Consider the following 18,610-nt stretch of genomic DNA (forward strand, 5'->3'; position numbering starts at 1 on the left):
CAAGAAAGGAAGATGTCATAATGGGCTCCATCCAGGCTGAAGCACAGACCACTCCACTGTCCCTTTTTCAGCCTTCAGAGCGTTTTGTGTCTTTGAAATCTGCACCCTGAATATAAGATCCTGGTGGCCCCGCAATTAAAATGATAATCACAGCTAGTGCGGTCCATCAACCATGAGCCTTAGAAATAGCCTGCCTCCTTTGCAGTGCCACCTCATTGTTCCTGCCCTGATGGGCTCAGTAGAGCCTGGACCGGCCGAGGCACTCAGTCAATTACATCTTGACACAGTGGCTGGGCCTATGTGAGCACAGGAAGGCTCCAGGGGGGAGCAATGGAAAAAAGCCCCAGGGAAGAGATGGCTGTGTGTGGCGGCCAAGACTGCGGCAAATCTGAGCCCCGAGGTGGCTCCCTTTGTGCAGGGGCCACTCATTCCACGGCTGTCTGTGAACGGCCATCGTGTGGGATAGGAATCTCCGTCTTTGTTTTTTTGAGCAGGCTCAGGTTCCTTGATGTCTTAGGAATGGGGATTTTCTAGGTAATTGAATGTTCTGGTTTGTTGATATTTAAGCAGAAAATGGTTCCTTTAATGTTGGAAAGCTTTTTAAATATTGACAACTGAATAAGGCTATGACTCCCTGTCTGTTGACCGAGCCCGTTTCTCTGCTTTACGACGAGCATGCGGGAGTGAGAATGGACTTGCCCTGGGCCATCTTTTTACTGGTACCGATCAGGGGCTGCGGATGGTGACAGAGGTTGACTTAGCACATCCCACGGAATTTATTTTTTTAACTTAATTCCTAATAAACATGTGGCGGTTCTTACTTATTTGCTGCTTTTGCCTGTAAGTAGAATTCTAGCAAAATGAGGTGATGTGGGCAGATTCTTCAGGTGGCCCCCATGATCCCAGCCTCCCGTGTTCACACTCTTGTGGGATCCCCTCGGCTCAGTGTGGATGGGACTGTGACTTGCTTCTAACCCAGAGAATATAACAAAGGCGACACGAGCATGTGTACAGGATCACGGGAGTATGTTACACGAGATGGGAGCGCCAGTCTCACTCGACTCTTTTTCTCTCTTGATGGTTTGGAGGAGCCAATGGCCATGCTGGGGAACCCCACGTGGCAAGGACTACAGGTGACCCCTAGTTGCTGAGTGTTTCTGACCAACACCCAGCAAGAACCTGAGGCTCTCAGCCCGACAACTGGAAGGAAGTGAATTCTGCCAACAACCCCAGTAAGCCTGGAAGTGATGCTTCTCCGGTCGAGCCTCCGCAGAGACCGCAGCGCTGGCTAACCCCTTGACGCAGCCAAGTGAGACTGGAGCCGAGGACCCAGTGAAGCCGAGCCCAGACTCCTGGCCTACAGATACTGTGAGATAATAAACATGTGCTGTTCTAAGCCACGAAGTTTGTATTATTTTGTTACACAGCAATACATTCCTAATTAATAGGTGTTTCGGAGAGCTGAGTTCCTACTGACAAGGGTTTTCCTGAATACGGCAGCCTTTCTGTTGCAGAGGCTCCTGCTCCTCGGGGGCTGTGGGACGGACCAGGTGACAGCCTCTGAAGGGCAGGGGGAGCAAAGCCCCACGAGGCAGGCTTTGACCAAGGAGAGGCAGGAGATGGGAATGAGATGAGAGACAAGTTGCCTGCCTTTCCTCTCCCCTACCTATGGTTCTGAAATGTGGCGGCTCCCTGTGGCTCCTCTGGAGTCACCTCGTGGGCCTGAGCGGCCAGCTGTTTTGCCGCAAAGCTGTGGGCAGCTCAGGACCCCGCAGCCTGTATTTGCTCTCTTCTGCCCCTGCCGCACCTCCCTCTTCCCTCACTCTTACTTCTCTAGGATCGCACTCCCTGACGGACCATGTGCACAGGTGTGGACTCAGGCTCCTTTCTAAGAAACATTCGACAGCAAGGCCAACACTGAATTCTTGATTATGCACTTTGCAGACCCGCAGTGGGCATTTCCTTCTTGGGTCCATCCCATTTGCTTCCAAGCAAATGGAATTTTACTTCTCCCATTTTACTCAAGAAAATGGAACGACATTTGAATCCTGGCTCAAACACACTGCAGTTAGCAGTCGTGCCCGCTCCAGAGCGATCTGCACTCTCCATCCCACAGGGCATTTCCTGGGATGCAATGCTTGGGGAGAACCATGCCAGAGTTCACCTCCACTTGGGCCCGATTCCTGAGAGCTCCCTCAAAAGGCTCTGTTGTTATCTATCCCACCAGGTGCCCTACCACATGGTTGATGAACATGGCCTTGACTTCCAGAGGTGAACCCAAGGACCCCAAAGGCCGGCGCTGGCCAGGGAGTGGAGGAATGAGAAGAATACCAGTGCAATGGCACTGGGCCACCTCGTATGGCAGCAGAGTCTGTGCTGTCCTTGCACAACCCCAGGGGCACCAGTCCTGTAGATTATGATACGAATGGAGGCCCTCAGAGCTGTGCAACACAGTAGCCCTGTTTACACAGCCCAGAGCAAGCCTGCAGTCCTGGGGGTCAGTTTAGGCCTTACGTAACTGCAGGTGGAAGACAAAGCGTGATTCAGCAAGAAGGCAGGGCCGGGAAGTGGGTGGATGAAGCAGGCCAGGAGATTATGAGATGACGAGGCCTCCCCAAGCAGGTTTTTCTGCTTCAGCAGCTGGGAGACCCACAGGCTGGCACTCCCACGGCCCTCAGCCCGGCTGGGTGGCCACTGTTCATCAGGCCAGCATCTCTTCCTGTTTCAGCCCATTCCTCTGCTTACGAAGATGTGGCGAGCTGCTGTGTGCCCAACCCGGCGCTGGTGGTTTGGGCTATAAAACAGAAAGGACAGGGTGCCTGCCGCCCTCAGGGAGCTGTCGTCTGGTGCAACCCCACAGGTGTAGTACAATGGACACAAGGTATTGGGGGGCGGTCTTCCCACAGGAGGCCGTCTTGGACCGCATCCTGAAAGGCTGGGGGAAGTTTGCAGACAGACATGGGGAGGTGGGAGTGCTGGTGGAGAGAGGAACAGCATGTGCAAAGGCACCAAGGGAGGCCTCTTTGCCACTTAGGACTGGAACCCAAGTTCATTTGGTGGAACAGACCCCCTGAGGGTTTCCTCAGCATCAACAGGAATCTGCTGAATTGAGACAAACCTGCACCGTGCAGTCCATTCAATCCAAACACACGGGAGAGAGGCAGGGACGCAGCACGGCACGCCCCTCCCTCTTGGGGTGTCAGTGAGAGAGCGGCCCCGCCTGCCACCATTCTGAACTTTCTGACCCAGTGTGAGGTGGAGTGAGGCCCAGTTCTGAGGAACAAAGAGCAAATGCTGAGCTCCCTGCCCCTCCCCTGCACTCTGCAATGACCTGGGGCTGGGGAGGGGCTTAGCACATGGCGTCTGGCAGGAGGACTATCAAAGGTCATTCCTGGCACCTGTCAGGTAACACAAGCATGGAAATGGAAGCCCTGCAGAGTTCCAGGAAACTGACATGTGAACAAAACTGCCTATGTGCGGCCTGCACAGACCTCAGACCATTTGCTCCTAACACAGCCTGTAAGAGCAAGGCAGGGACAGGTTGCTCCCACTTCACAGATCAGAAACTGAGGCTACAGAGGGATGAGCTGCACGGTGGTGAGTGCTGTCGGCACGATCTTCTGAGGCAGGGCAGGGATGGGGCCGGGGGTTGGCGGGGGGGAGATAGTCATCACTGCTCCACAAACCCCAGAGTGGCTCCAGCTGAGCCGCCTGCCTCATACCACAAGCCCCGACACTGTCACTGGGGTGGTGGACAGGCAGCCCACATGCCCTCCCAGCAGTGAGCAGGGGCCAGCTCACAGGATCTGAGGTTCCAGCAGGGTGGCCTCTCCCCTCTGCCCCAGCCCTTACATGCAGGTGACCTGCCCAAGCCAGCAAATGATGCAAGGTCTGACTTCTCTCCCCTCTGCCTGGTAACTCTCTCTTTTCCTTAAACCCCACTGTCCATTCCCCTGGGGCCTGTGGATCTGAGAGTGTTAAAAAGAAAAAAAACCAAAAAGATTAAGAGAAAAGACCTCTCTTCTGTCAGCCACCCGAAATGGATGGACACGGTCTGCTGATGAGCACAGACCACGTTACAGAGGACACAATAGCTGGGAAGCCCCGGGCAGGCCTCCAGCTTCTCTCCTGACTGTGCAGACCCCAGCAAAGACCCCTGGCCTGGTGGGGGTGGGGCTCATAACCCAGACTGTGGAAAGACCCCCGCCCAGAGGTGCCAGGGGCCAGCGGCGCCCAATGGCAGGTAGGCATGAAGGAGCCATTGCCGGCCCCCGCACGGGGCACTTGATCCACTTGCCATGGAGACGAGGAAACTCGTTTTCATCTCTTACACCCTGGCCCAGTTTGTGAACACCAGGATGGGGAGAAACGCTTCTCAAACACAATTTAAAAACCCACCAGAGCTAGCTGGCCAGATGTAAGGCCCATTTTTGGACGGGGAGCATTTATTCCCTCCACCATGCTGAGAGGCTCTGTGCTAAGCGTCTCTTCTGGAAGAATTTAATTCCGGGCTCAGAGTCCAGGTAAAGAGGTTTCTTCGGGCAGGGAGGCCCCGAAATGAGCCTGTTTATCTCTGGCAGACCCTGGCTAAGCTTCCTCTCTCCAAATGCCATTTGGGCACTTTGAAATAAGTGCAGTAAATTAGTCACGAGCTGCAGCAGACTAACCCGGCGCCCGGCCGCCCGGTGGCTTCGGAGAGGCAGCTCTGCGCAGCCCCCACCTCAAGAGTGGGCGGCAGAGGCAGCTGGGCTCCTGCGGGGCGAGAAAAAGCGATTCGAGCCTGGGGGGTGGCAGCTCGAGGCAGCAAAGCGTTACCTGGATCACAGGGGCATGAAATTAGCAGCAGCGAGCGGGCTGCAGTCAAGAATAGTTTGCCATTGCAAACTTGCTGCCTTGGGAGAGAGAGCCGAGTTCTGCAGCCTGGGATGCTGTAGGGGAGGCACCCTCGCCCTGGCATCCACCAAAGTCATTGCTGGGCAGGCCGAGAAGCGAGCAGAGGGCAGGTGTCCCCATGAGGGGTGCAGCTGGCATCCTGTCTGTGGGTTCCAAGGCCCCATGTTTGGAGCTCTGGTCCAGGAAATCTAATGAGTGTGTGGCCGGGGGCATGGATGAGCTGGGAGGGCTGGCTGGGCAGGGAGGGAGGGGTGGTGCCTGTTCCTGGGGCCAGACAGGTGAGGGAAACAGAAGCCCAGATCCGCCTGTGTGAAGGGGTGGCCAGGGGCCCAAAGGCAGAACAAAGCTGGGCAGAATCGGAGAGGTAAGACCAGGAAAGATGCTGGCCAGACAGACCCAGTCACAGGCGGGACGGGGCCCCATCAGACCTTTGCACGCTGCTCTGACATCCGTCTGACACTCGGCCTCTCTGGCCAGCTCCAGGGCGGGCTCCCCGGGGTCACTAGAAACCTTATTCTTCAGCAGCCCTCCCCAGCCCGCGATCCTTTTTCACATCTCCTTGGAATCCCTGCCAGAGGATGAGCAAAGCTCCGAGGTTTTCTGGAGTGAGCCTCCCACCTCGCGCTACTCAGTGGAAAGCTTTTTGGGGCAGACTTGCTCCGTGAAGTTCCCCCTTCCTGGCCTGCATTTCCTTTCTCCCTCACTGCTGGCTAAGAGGCTCACTCAGGGCTCCCTCAGGCTCAGGAAAAAAACCTCTTCAGCTTCGTTGCCTCCAGCCACCAGGCCCCTAGTTCCCTTCGCTCCAAACTCCCTAAACACGCAGCCCAGGCCCTCCGTGTGAACGCCCCCTCCTGGGCTACTCTGCGAAAGACTCCTCCACCTCCTCCAACAGTGCTGGCGTGGCCGGGACAGCTTCTGCAGCCCCCAGAGGGCCATTGTGTATCAGCATCCCAGGCTGACCGCCAGGGTGCTGGGGCATGTGGGCAAAGAGGAGGTGGTCTGGGGGTGCTCCGCGTGCTCCCTGCAGAAGGAGACCCAGGAGAGCCCCACAGAGGGGGAGTCTTAGGAGACCAGTCGGCACTTCCTCATCCCACACGCCATCGTTGCTGCGGGGTGCGTTTCTCTTGGGAGACCCACGTGGGCCGAACCACAGGCTGCTGACAGGCCTCAGGGGCACACGCGTGCACACTCACATGCGCTACACAAATACACACGCACACAGAGGACCCCCCAGACGCCAGCAAGGGGCCCCCAGGCTCCAGCCGCCATGCAAACCCCTTCCAGACGATGATGCCCGTAACGAAGGTGCCCGGCAAAGACTCCGATTGGGCTCTGCTCTCCGGCTACTTGCGATGATCAATCATGTTAAGGAGACACTGGAGCACTTAAGGCCCAGGCCATGTTCTAATTGGTCGAGGAAATCACCTCTGGATTCTAAGGACGAGTGCAGGAAGAAATAAAATCGAAGGCGGGGGGGGGGGGGGGGGGATCGATAGCCCAGGGGGGCCAGGGAGCCGGCGCAGGTGGGGAGACGGGGCCGTCAGCACGCAGGGAGAAAATAAAAAGAGAATTCGAGAACTCAAGGCCACGGAAGGCATGACTGACAGCGTTTTAAGACAGGCTTTTTCTCTCCCTCTGCAGGACGCAGCAAGAGCTAAAAACAGAAGAAAAAGCCATCACAGGTATATTTACTAGGAATGGCACGCTGGCTGGCTCTGCAGTTAGAGTCAGAGGGTGGACAAGGGAATAAAAAAAAAATGACTCACTTTTGGTTCTAATTTTTAGAGATGGTTTAGAGCAGCCATCCATGCTGGCCTAAGCCACTGGGCAGCGGGGCGGGAGGGGGGGGGTGGCGACCTGCCCTCTCTGCCAGGCAGGCACTCACCCATGCCCTGGGGCAGAAAGCCCAGAGCCCCACTCCCTCCTGCCTGATGCCCTGACTGTCCCCGCCACCCCCTTTTCTGGGATGACAGGGCTCAGGCAAAATCCTGCCTTAATCCACTCTCATGGGGGAGGAGGAAGCTCACTCACTCAGCACCATTCTTTGGAATTCTCTCAAAGAGTGGATTGCCAAATGGAGTCCAAGCATCTTTTGCATTTGGAGAGATCTGAGTGGCACTAGGATTGGTCTGCAGGAGCATCTCAATCCACCTATATCCAGAACAGTGCGTGCTTCTCAAGGAACAGCATGTGGCACAGAAGCGTGGTTCCTGGATACCTGCTCCCTGCCAGCTGGCCATGTCAGAGGCACCTGGCAACAGTGCCCAGGCCCACTCTGGGGAGAAGGAACTAGCAGTATGGGGCCTAGGAATCTGGGTACTTGCCTAGTACCCCAGGAAAGCTGATGGCAATTTGAATCCCTGTGGGTTGCAGCCCCCACTCTTGTCTTTGTAGCCCTGAGGCCCCAGCAAGCTACTTATTGCCTCCACTTTCCTCTCCTGCAGAATGTGGGCAAGATGCATCCTCATGGATGGCTGCGAGGTCAGGCAGACAGGTGCAGCAGGGTTTTTCAAATTACAGGTTGCAGCCCATGAAAGGATAAGAAATCCACTTAATGGGTCACGACCAGAATTGTATTTCCTTTCATCTTTGGCTGATTTCTCTCCTATTCCTAGAGATGGACCAGCTGCGTGCTTTTCTGTGTTCCCCCCCGCCCCCTCCCCGTGAACCCGAGCCCAGGCCCTCCGTCTGCTCACCGACCTCCCTGAGCTGTGCTTCCTCCGCTTCCTCAGCACCTGCTTCTCCCTCTCTACTGGACTATTCATATGAACACACAAACTAGCTGTTATTTCTCTTGTGTTTTAAAAGCAGAAAAGCCACACCACTGTTGACCACACTTCCCCTGCAACTCCTGCCTCGTTCCCCTGGGAGGCAGTTTTTTTAAAGCCAAATTCCTAGACACAGTTCTCCAGGTTTGCTGCCCCCAGTGTCCCTCTTCCAACCTCCCCTCACCGCCTCCGGGCCAGCTTCTGCCCCTCCTCCACAGCGCTGCTCCCCAAAGCCACCAAGGACCTACACAAGGTTAAATCCAAGGGCAAACTGCCCCTCCCCCATCCTCAGCCTGGGTGGCTTATAAGCCACTTAGAAGATTGGCGCTGAGGATCACTTGCTCCTCCTGGAAAACTACAATCAGAGGGTTTTTTAGAGTGTAGATGCTGCTTTATGAGATGGTTGTTTCCATTACAGACATGTAGGTGTTGCCAGGTGAAATGCGCATTGTGGTCAAAAGAAGTCTGGAAACATTTGAAAATGCTGACGTGGGGCACAGCGTTAAGAGCCGGACAACATGGTTCAGATGGCCCGGTCTGAGTCCCAGTTGTCATTTACTTTGTGCCTGGGAACAAACTACATTTTTTGAGCCTTGGTTTCCTTCCCTGTAAAATGGGTATAATAATACCTATCCCTTAGGGCTGTAGTAAGGACCAAAATGGATAATGCAGATAAAGCCTCTGGCACATAGTAGGTTGCTTAATGAATACTGTGGAATTAATGAGCGAACCAGCGTCCTCAGCACAGTGGCCAGCACATGGCAAGGGCTTGGTAGAGGCAGCGACCGTTACTAGGATTCAGCGATGTCCTCGCACAGCAGCCACCACGTGGGAGGTGCGCAGTACATATGGGACATCCCTCCCCATGATATCTGGAGGCTCTGTAAACTCTGCCAGGCGGGTCTGTGAGCACAGAGGGCCCAAGGGCCACAGAGCCAGGCACCGAGACACCGGGCGCAAGGGTACTGTGAGGGCTGGAGCGGAGTGACATCTTTCTGTCGCCATCTGGGCTCCTCCCGGCCACCCTGCAGTCCCATGAGACAGACCCAGCTTTATCCCAGATACAGGGATTTCAAAAACAAATTACCTGTGGCTCTTAAAACTCCTGGAGCACGTCTCAGTCCACTCACTGATCCAGCCCAGAGGGGTCAGTGGCTGTCCTCATGGCGACAGCAGCACAAGGAGCAGAGGCCCGGACTGCCTCCGTGAAGGGTGTGCCTCGCCTCTGTTCCCATAGCTTCACTGCTCTGGCTGTGTCACCCCAGGTGTGAGGACGTGTGCCTCGGGGCCCAGTCGCCTTGACTCCTCCTTTTCCAGGAGCATCCTTGGACAGCCATCTTCCTCTGTGGAGCCCCCCAGCTTCCACCAAAGGGAGTATCTACCCAGAGGAAGGGCTGAAGCTTCTTCCCAGGGCCATCACTGGCGGCTGCAGGACTGAGGGAGTGGGGGACAGCCAGCCATGCCGGGGAATTAAGCCCAAAGCATTTAGGGTAGACAAGTCCCAGCACCCACCTGCGATTGTAAGGGGCCCAGTGAGGAGCCCCGCTCCGAGGTGGCCTAGGCCAAGAGAGCCATCCTTGGACTGCCCACAGGGAGACTGCTCTGCTGCTCCTCGAGGAAACGCTCCCTGCCGCTGCCAGCTTTGACAATGGCACTGCAGGAAGTTCTTCCAGAGGGCTTGCCGAGGTCTCTCATGATGTGGCCTAAGCCCATGCAATGGGCCCTCTGGGAGAGGCAGAGAATGGCTGCTCCTATCCCCATGGGGTCACCCTTTCCCTGGATCACGTGGCTGCATGGGAGCCTCGCCTGGAGAGCTGAAATGCTTGTGCCCAGGGCCCTCCTCAGACTGCACGTGGATCCTGTGTGTGTGTTTGTGTGTATGTGTGTGTGGGGGGGGTCAAAGCTCCGTAGGCGATTCTGTGTGTGGCCAGAGCCGAAAACACCTGGGTAGAGGGACAGGCCAGGGAGCACGCTGGTCACCAGCATGGTTCTGTTGGCCTCCAGATTGGTCCAAATCTCAGTTCTGTCACTTGCTAGCAAATGACCTTGGGCCAGTGGCCTAAAATCTGTGGGCCTCACTTCTCCATCTGGAAATGGGGGGGTGACAGTATCTAACTCAGCAGGTCGTCCTGCAGATGAAGCAAGATGGTAAGCCCCGCGGCGCGCGGGCACGGGGTGCACGGCAGGAACTTCTAAAGTCAGCAGGTCACTGCCAAGACCTCTGATAATCTGTTCTCCACTTTCCTCTTCTCCAAACTAGTTCATCCTGGTTCCTTTCAATCCTTCCTCCCTGAATTGGGATGTCTGCCCTTAGTTGTAAAAATAGCTCCCAAGTCATGCTCTCCTGCTTCTAAAGAAGGGGGCCGAGGGGTTGGGCCAGGACCAAGGTGCTGTAAATAAGGGGATGCCTTAGGCCAACCTGGGTCCCTTCCCTGTAGCAGGAATCCCACTTCGTGTCTCTGCCAACCCACCTGAAGGATCAGAACTCCTTTGGTGCTGGACACTGTGACCCCCAGATCTTCTTCTTCTCCCTTACAGAGCCATGCTATCCCTATCTTGCATTGGAGTGATGGGGCTTTCCTCCCTAGCCATACGATAACTAACGCAACAAATATTTATTGTGTGCTCCTACGTGCTGAGCACCACGCTAGCTGTGCTGAGCGCACAGGGATGGACAGTAAGAGAGCTTTATTCGTTGTCCCCAGAGAACTAACAGTTTAGTGCAGGAGGCATCCTCATCTGTGAAACTGGAATTGTCACCATGGATAATAACAGTTCCCGCCTCACAGGGGTGCTACGGGGTTGAATGAGATAATGCAGGCCGGGCACCCACCAAGAGCAGGGCCCCACCCCCGTAAGCACTCAACACCACAAGTGGTGTGATGAGGACTCAATGGGGAGAGAGTGGCCTCTGGATACCCAGACCAGGAGCCCTGGCTCAGAGGGGTGGCAGCAGGGGAGGTTCCCAGAAGTAAGAGAAGCATCTGCCTCTTTCCCCATTCCCTGGGACAGGCTGTTGGGGTCCCCTCTGGTCAAGGGATGGACGACACAGCAGCAGATTGCCAGTCCTGGGTCCTGGCCCTGCTGACACCAAGTCAGAGTGTGGGTTCCAAACCCACGACCCGGCCAAGTCCTACACCCCCGTCAGAGAAGAGCCCTGGGCAGGCCAAGGCACACAGGAAGAATGTGCGGGAAGGGGGAGTGGAGGCCTTGAGGCAGGGAATGACCAGGAGAAGGTGCAGTCACTGTCCTCTTTGGGGCAGAAAGTGGGGCAGGTCCAGCCTACGCTCCCTGGCCCAGGGGCAGCCCATACAGGCCTGCAGGAGAGGCTGAGGGGAGGGCAAGGGGTCCCCTACAGGATCAGGAATGGCTTACAAGCCCCAGAGCCAAGGGACGACCTGGAGGGGGCAGGAGAGAGGAGATAGGAAGGGATCAGGGAAGCTGGCAGCTTGGAAGCTGGTCCAGAATCCAGAGGTAGAGCTAAGGCACCTGGGGTTCCAGGGTGGGAAAGGAGGCCAGACCGAGGAAGGGCTCTCCACAGGAAGAAAGACAGTGTTTGGCAGTGTCAGGGTGTGGGGTGGCCCCTGTCTCCAGGACAGTCCGCTCTACACCACTCTCCTAGCATGACCAGTTTGGCAATCATTTATCCACTTAAATTCACCGTGAAATTCTCCACAGCCCTTCCGAGCTATGTGATTTGGGGCAAGTTACTGAACCTCTCTGAGCCTCTGGCTTTTTGTCTGAAAAAACAGGGTTAATAAGAACAATGAGTTCAACACGCCTGCCAGCACGGCAGGCCCAGAGCTGGGCTCAGAAGATGACGGCCATGATGGGTCCCCCTGCACCTTCGTTTCAGATCAATTCTTCCTCGTTTAGGCTCCAATTTTTTGGCTCTGGACTCACAGGCCTGTGGTGGGTTTATTCAAAGTTCTTATTCAGAGGCAGAGACGGGGGCAGGTGAGCGGGATGCGTTCTAACCCATCCCCAAAACTGTCCCAGGCAGAAGGAAATGAGCCTGGGATGGCAGGTGACCTTGAAAGTGACATAACTGAGGGGTCTGTCTGCAAACATTCCTGCTGAGTCAAGCTCCCCATCTGATGGTACCCATCCCTGGGAAATAGTAAGAGGAAAGAGCAGAAAAAGACAACATCCAGACCCACAGCTAATTGAGTTGCAGGTGGCGGCTGGAGACAGACCCATTTGACTCTCCCCCTCTCTCCCCAAAGTGGCCCTCAGGTGACGGAGCAGACCAAGCCTGATCTCTTGCAGGGAAATTAGGAAGAGAGGGGGAAAGAACTGGGGAGGTGGATGGCAGGAATGAGGAATTAGGCAAAGAAAAATGACCGACAAAATGCAGAAACGCCCCAGCATGCTTGCTTCCCAAACCTGGCCCATGAATCGAGGGGTGACAGGTCTCTCATCTCCGATGCCAAGAGCCAGGAGCTCCGGGCAGCCGCAGGTACTACATCTGCACCTGCCAGCACTTGGAAAGAGGCGATAAAGCATCATAGCAGGGCCTGGAATGCTAAGTGTCTGCAGCTGGGCAGGGACCGCCTTGCAGCAAGAGCAGCAACCGCAGACGTCAACTGCGTGAGGGCCCTGCTCTCAGAGACAGGCCTGTGCTCCCCAGCCTGCTGCAGGCAGCCTGCTCCCAGGGCAGGTGCAGACAGGACAGGTGCACGTGCAACCTAGCCCCGGGGGCAGCCCTAGGCTGGGGGTTGGCCCAGACAGACAACGATCTTCTGGATGAAGCCCAAGTGGGCTGGGTGATTTACTGAGGCGGGCAGAAAGCTGGGACGCTTGAGTCACTGGTAAATAAAAGTGGATCATAAAGCACTAGCTGAGCCAGACGTCTGGAAATACACCAGGGCCGCACACAGCTCAGAAGTGGGGCCCCATCCCCCAAATGATGATAATGCCATGATGTTTACACAGCACTCGCAGAGCAGTGCCAGACCCTGTTCTGCATTTTCTGTACTCATATTAATTGACTTAATCCTGACAACCCTAAGAAGTTGGTGGTAGTATGTGCCTGTTACATGCCAGGAAAACGAGGCAGCACAGAGGCCAGAGAGCTCAGAACTAACAGAGGCAGCGCTGCACCCATGCCCTCGCCGGATCATCTCCAACTCCACTGTGCCTTCAGGCACCTGGGTGCTTGTTAGCATTAGCCCCTGACGGGGCTGCGCTGGGGTGGGGCCCGGGACTCTGCATCTCTGATAAGCTCCCAGGCAAGGCCTAGTCCCAGGCCCACACCTTGAGCAGGAGGCTCTAAACTGCCACACCACCTTCCCATGGCACCTCTTCAGCTGCTGGAGGCATCTAAGAGCTCCTCAGTTAGCGGAGTCAAGGGGCTGGGGGAGGGTGTGGAGGCTTAAATGCCCCTGTGCACACCCCAGCTCGGCTCAAGTCAATCAGAATCTCTGGGGGGGCCCAGACTGGGATTTTTTAAAAGCTCCCTGGTGACTCGGATGTGTGGCCATGGTAGAGTCATTGAGACAGACGATGGCTTAGTCAACGTGTCAGATTCACTCCTATAAAATGGGAAGGTTCCTGGGGTTCGGTCAGGGGTTTCAAAGGTGCTTTCAGGAAAGGAGTGGGGAGCCATCTCCCGGGCCAGTCGAGGGGTGTGGCTGGGGTCTGCTAGGGTACCCTCTTCTCATCCTCTGGGGCACCTGGGGAGGAGAGGGGCAGCTAGCAAGCCCTCAGCCTGGCATGCCTTCAGAGATGCCCCCGCTTCCCACAGTCATGAACTTTCAAGAGAGAGCAGACTCTGGCCTAGATCAGCTGTGGAAACTGAGGCTCCTGGCAAAGATGAACCAAACCTCTGAGCCCTTTTCTAGACCAGGCTGTGACCTTGACCCAGCCCAGTCTTAGCAAGAATCCTGCTATGTTGGTTTATCAAGAATCCCCTGACCCTTGATATCTGATCACTCTCGATATCTGATCAGTTCCTCATCCTCCACCCTTGGCATCTATGCTCTTGGCTTGCCTTTAGCAAGAATCCCCTCCCCTCAATGGCTCCTCTTAGTAACTGTCCATCCACTGACCCCGCACTCTGCTCCTCGGCCGTAAACCCCGACTTGTCCTTCGAGTACTTGAGTGGAGCCCGATCTCTCACCCTTATTGCAGCGGTCTTGAGTAAAGCTTCCTGACCGTTTTAACAAGTGGCAGAATAATTTTTGCTTTAACACTCCCCTCACCCAAGGGAAAAGTCACCCCACAAAATGAGCAGCCCAGGGCGGCGGGAGGGCGCTTGGTGCCACTGCCAACCAAACACATTTTAGACTCCTCACCTCGGCATTCAAGGCCTGAGCAAGACTTCAAGGCTCAGGCAATGACCTCAAGTCTTATTTTCCTCTTATGCGCTCCCTACATAAAGCAAAACTGGATGCTTTGCTGTTCCTCATATACACCTGAAACTTCCTCCCATCCTGCCTTTGCCAGGCTTTTCTTTCCACCTGGACTGTCTCCTCCCCATTCTTCTGATCCACCTGCTCTGAATCACAGCAATCTCTGCCTGGTCATGAGACTACTTACCCTCGAGTCTTCACTTCCTCCTGTCTTCCATAACTACACAACCTCCCCTTTTAGCTGGTTACAATGTTCCCTGGGATAAAGACTACATTTCCTAGACTCCTTTGCAGCTCATGTGGTCACATGACTGAGTTTTGACCAATGGGATGTAAGCAGAAGCAATGTGTGTTACTTCCAGGAATGTTTTTATGTTATGCCTCTCCTTCTCTTCCTATTTGATGTAATGGCTGGAACTCCAATAGCCATCTTGGACTGTGAAGTGATCTTGAGCACGGAAGCTATACATGAGGCAGCAACTGGATTTCTGAAAACATGGATCATCACATCAGTGCTGGGCTGGCTGCTCCGGACTTGAACATGAGAGAAAACTATCTTCCATCTTGTTTTAGCTACTGCTCTTGTGGAATTTTCTGTAACTCATAGCTGAACTTAATGCTATTGGAGCCACCCTTTCAAACCCCTGGAGGCATGCACTCTGGATTCTTAGGTTTACCATCCTACAGCTGCATAGAATCATCATTTGCATCTTCTTCCCAGATAAACAGTAAGCAATCTGAAGGCTGGGATTGTGTCTTCCCCATTTCCATGTTCCCCTGCCACATGAAGCAGGAGGTCTCAGACACAACACAAAGCATGTCTTCAGCCAGAGCTGAATGTCTTCTACTAGACCCCACATAGCTTCTGAAGTCGCATGCCTAGTCTCAGCACACTGCAAACCTGCCTGCAACGCTGTACCCACGCAAAGTTGCCCTTCGCCCCATCGAGGCTGCATGCTCCACACCCCGCACCCTGACTCTCAGGAGGAACGTGCCCTTACCAGGATGTCCGAGTCCTCAGGTTTCTCCCTTGTGGCCGGGATGGAGCAGTTGTGGAGTTTGAATATCCAGTACTCCTTGGCAGTGACAAAGAAATTCCATGGCAGCAGGCCGCCAATGCCCAAGCTGAAGAAGATGATGTAGGTACCACTGAAGCGGTCCTTGGGCCTCTGCAGGCCGGGTGGCGGGTGGTCCAGCAGCTTCTCCAGCAGCGCTTCCTGGTCAGCTCGGAGAGAGCTGCTCGCGGTTCTGTAGGTGGAGTTTGAACTGTAATGAAAGTCATCCTCCGAGACCACGGCCACTATAGGAGAAGATGGAAAAACAGGGAGAGAGTAGGTGATCAGAAGCTGAGGCTGGGCATAGCTGGGGACTTACCCATCCTCCAAAGCTGACTATGCCCCCACCCTGGGGTCGACAGGGTCACCAAAGCCTGGCCGGAGAGCTTCAGGTTTAAGGAGTAGGGAGAAAGACAAGATGTCAGAACTTCACGTGACCTCAGGGGTCACCCCCCCTTCCCTGCCCCATGCAGGGGCAACAGAGGCAGCAGGCGAGTGTGGGGCTGGCTGGGAGTAAGGCAATGCAGCAGAGTCGGGCCTGTGGCAATCAATTCAGAAGGGCAAACCTGGTCTCAAGGCATTCAAATTTTTCCATGCAGCCAGAAAAAAAGGAATTGGACCTTAATGGGCAAAGAAGCCTCTCTAAAGTTTTTCAACTTTATGTGAGAAAAGTGAGGAGCAGGAAAGTGCGTAGAACATCCTACTATTTGTGCCAAAAAGCAGGGATGGGAGGGGTCGGGGAGAATACCCACACTTATTTTGTATATCCTCTGGGACTTCACTGCATACTTCTGTGCCTTTGAATTCTGAACTATATGAATGCATTACCTATTCAAAAATAAAGTTATAAATAAAAATAAAGGCATTCAAATTAAAAAAAAAAAAACACGGTATCTAGAGCGGCGTCGAGCAGGCAGTTTGAGACTTCTGACAGTCCACTCTCTCGTTTGTGAGGAAACAGAGGTCCAAAGAGTGGAAAGTCACAGGCCAGGTAAACGGCCAAGCCTGGGTGTGCAGCTCCTGCCCACGTCCCCAGCTCTGTCCATCGCATTTCACCAGGGGACAGCCACTGGCAATCTGTGGTAGCACCTAAGACAAACTATTGCCTACCCGGCCTTGGGCAAGTCACCATGCCTCGGAGCCTCAATTTCCCATCTGCAAACCTGGGGAAGCCTTTTTACAGTGGCCATGTAACTGCAACTGGCTGGCGAGGCCTGGCCCGGGGTAGCAGCTGTTGAACAGACGTCAGCCTCTTCCCCGGCATCCTGGGCTTGTCACTTGGCTAGCCGGCTGCTGAATTTGGCTAGGAGACAGCAAGCCTGCTTCCCTGCTCTATCTAGCACCCAGGACGTGGCAGCAGCTTGATAAACGGGAAATATTTCCATAATGCTGAGGATGGGACACGGTAGTCCCTTCTGCAGCAGCTTCCTCCCTACAGAATCTATCAATCAATAAAGGCATCTCAGCTCACACAGGTGGCTGAGCCTTCACCCAGAGCATCAAGCCAGGCGGGGTGGGGCCTGTCTTCCCTGGGGAGATGGGAACACCTGGCACACAGGCACAGAGCCTTATCCACCATTTCAGGAGAGCCTCACGGCATTCTTCTGAATTTGGCAGCACAGGAGTGACTGCCTCCTTTTTTTCAAATGCAAAGAATGAGGGCTTAATGGCGCTTGATTTGTCCCACATTCAAACAGTAAGAATTCCAATAGTTAAAATTAAACCCAGTACTCACGCATGCCAAGGTCTGTGCCTAGCATTTGAGTCTGACAGCCACTTAATACAGTAGGTATCAGTCCAAGATCCATTTGATAGATGAAGTGTCTGAGGCTCAGAAAGGTTGAGTAACTTGCCCAAGGTCACACAGCTACCAGATGGCAAGAGTAAGGTTACACAGCCAAGCAGTGTGAAGCCTAAACAGACTCCTCGGCTTACCAGGGAGAAGGCTGGCTGGCAATGTGAACCCACGTCTGCTGGCTCCAAGTACAGATGTCCCCTGAAGGCCTCGAGGACAATGAGCTGTGAGTGTAGGCGAGGGCAGCGCTCAGGGCACCCTCATCAACGTTTGCTGGCTGAATGGACTCTGCGCGGCCAGGATATTCTCCCCTGCTGGGGCAGTGCGCAGTCTGGAGCAGGCAGGCAAGGCTGCCGGACGCCCCAGCCCGAGCGTCCGAGTCAGCAAGTCTATTTTAAACTCCCCTGGTTGGGCACAGCTCTTTCCAGCCTTGACTCCCGGGGAGCCCAGCACTAACAGACCAACCGGAAGGTGTGGTCACACGTGCACGTGCATGCACACACACACACAGCTTCTGAATTAGTGTTTAAAAATGTAAATACTACTATGACCTGTGTACGACAACACACAAACGGCAAGTGGTTCTTTCCAGACGCTCCAGGTCCGGTGGTGGGTGCAGGGGCCAACGGCTGGGTCGCTCGGGCCCACACTGGGCTGGGGCCCATTCTCAGCTCCAGGGGTCTATTTGTCCAGGACCATTCAGCCTTGACAGAGCTTCTGAAGAAGGAGCCAGGAATGTTCTCTAGCTTGGGTCACAGGCCAAGGCAGCAGAGTGCACAAAGTCTTATTACTCTTTATAAAAGCTAGCTGCTGGCTTTTGGATTAAAAAAGAAAGAAAAAGAGAAAGGGAAGGAAGAGCCCCAGCGTCCCCAGCACAGGCTGGCTGTGGCCTGGTGTGTGCTCCTCAAGCCCCTGCAGGAGCTGGCCTGGCTTGGCCCTGCTCCCTCCCTGGCTGACCTGGGGCATGGGACAGAGAGAAGAGAAACTTGTGGGGCCTCAAGCTACTGCAGACTGTCCTCTGGCCAGGAACTGAGACTGGTTCCCAGGAGGTTCCTGACTCTGGCTGTCAATCTCCCCTCTGTGCCTCGATTTCCTCATGTGTGAAATGCAGGTAGGGGGCTGGTGAAGCTAACTTATGGGAAAGCATTGCTGGGAAACAGGGCACCACCCAGAGGCCAAGGCAGAATCGGCCCTGGGGTTGCGGACAACCCCAGTCTCAGGCTCCCCCATTTGGACCAAGAGTCAGGCAGCTTCTGTATACTGTGGCCTGACTTGTCCATACCCAGGCCCCCCACATCCAGGCGGTGAGGTCCAGTCTCAGGAACTCCCCGAGCAGGGGGAGGGGAGAAAGAAGGTAGAGCCCCAGCGAGAGGGAGGGAGAGCAGGGAGGAAGAAGAGGGACGGTGGAGGGGGACACAGCCAGAGGCGCCGGCCAGGGGTGCCGGGTCTGGGGTCCCACGGCTCCCGTGGAGCAGCCCCAGGAGGGCGGGAGCGGGAGGCCGCCGAGAGCGCGAGCCAGGGGCGCCCGGGAGCCTCAAGAGCTGGTCAGGGGCCAGGCCCGCGCCCGATCTCCGGCCTGCACTTACTGTCGCCACCACGCCGCCGCCACCGCCGCCTCCCGGGCCGCCAGGGCCACTGCGACTCGGGGCTCCGCGAGGCCGCAGGCCAAGCTCCGCCGCCCGCCCCGCCTGGGCCCGGGCCACGCCCCCGCCCCGCCCCCGCCCCGCCCCCGCCCCGCCCCCGCCT

At 55.4% G+C, this 18,610-nt stretch overlaps 1 protein-coding gene across 5 annotated transcripts in view; it reads right to left on the reverse strand.

The window, feature by feature from the left end:
• SLC29A3 (solute carrier family 29 member 3) overlaps positions 1 to 18,537 on the reverse strand; it is a 37,625-nt gene extending 19,088 nt beyond the window's left edge. For 2 of the 5 annotated variants that reach the window (XM_046653868.1, XM_046653865.1), the window contains exons 1-3: positions 17,416 to 18,441; positions 15,822 to 15,897; positions 15,016 to 15,314 (exon numbers count right to left, since the gene is read on the reverse strand). In XM_046653868.1, the coding sequence (XP_046509824.1) occupies positions 15,016 to 15,296 (281 nt within the window). In that variant the 5' untranslated portion in view covers positions 15,297 to 15,314; positions 15,822 to 15,897; positions 17,416 to 18,441. The other 3 variants (XM_046653866.1, XM_046653867.1, XM_046653869.1) reach the window with 3 other exon arrangements.
• Positions 18,538 to 18,610: the final 73 nt, after the last annotated feature.

This window comes from Equus quagga, chromosome 2 (assembly GCF_021613505.1).
Source record: "Equus quagga isolate Etosha38 chromosome 2, UCLA_HA_Equagga_1.0, whole genome shotgun sequence".
Classification (NCBI taxonomy): Eukaryota; Metazoa; Chordata; class Mammalia; order Perissodactyla; family Equidae; genus Equus; species Equus quagga.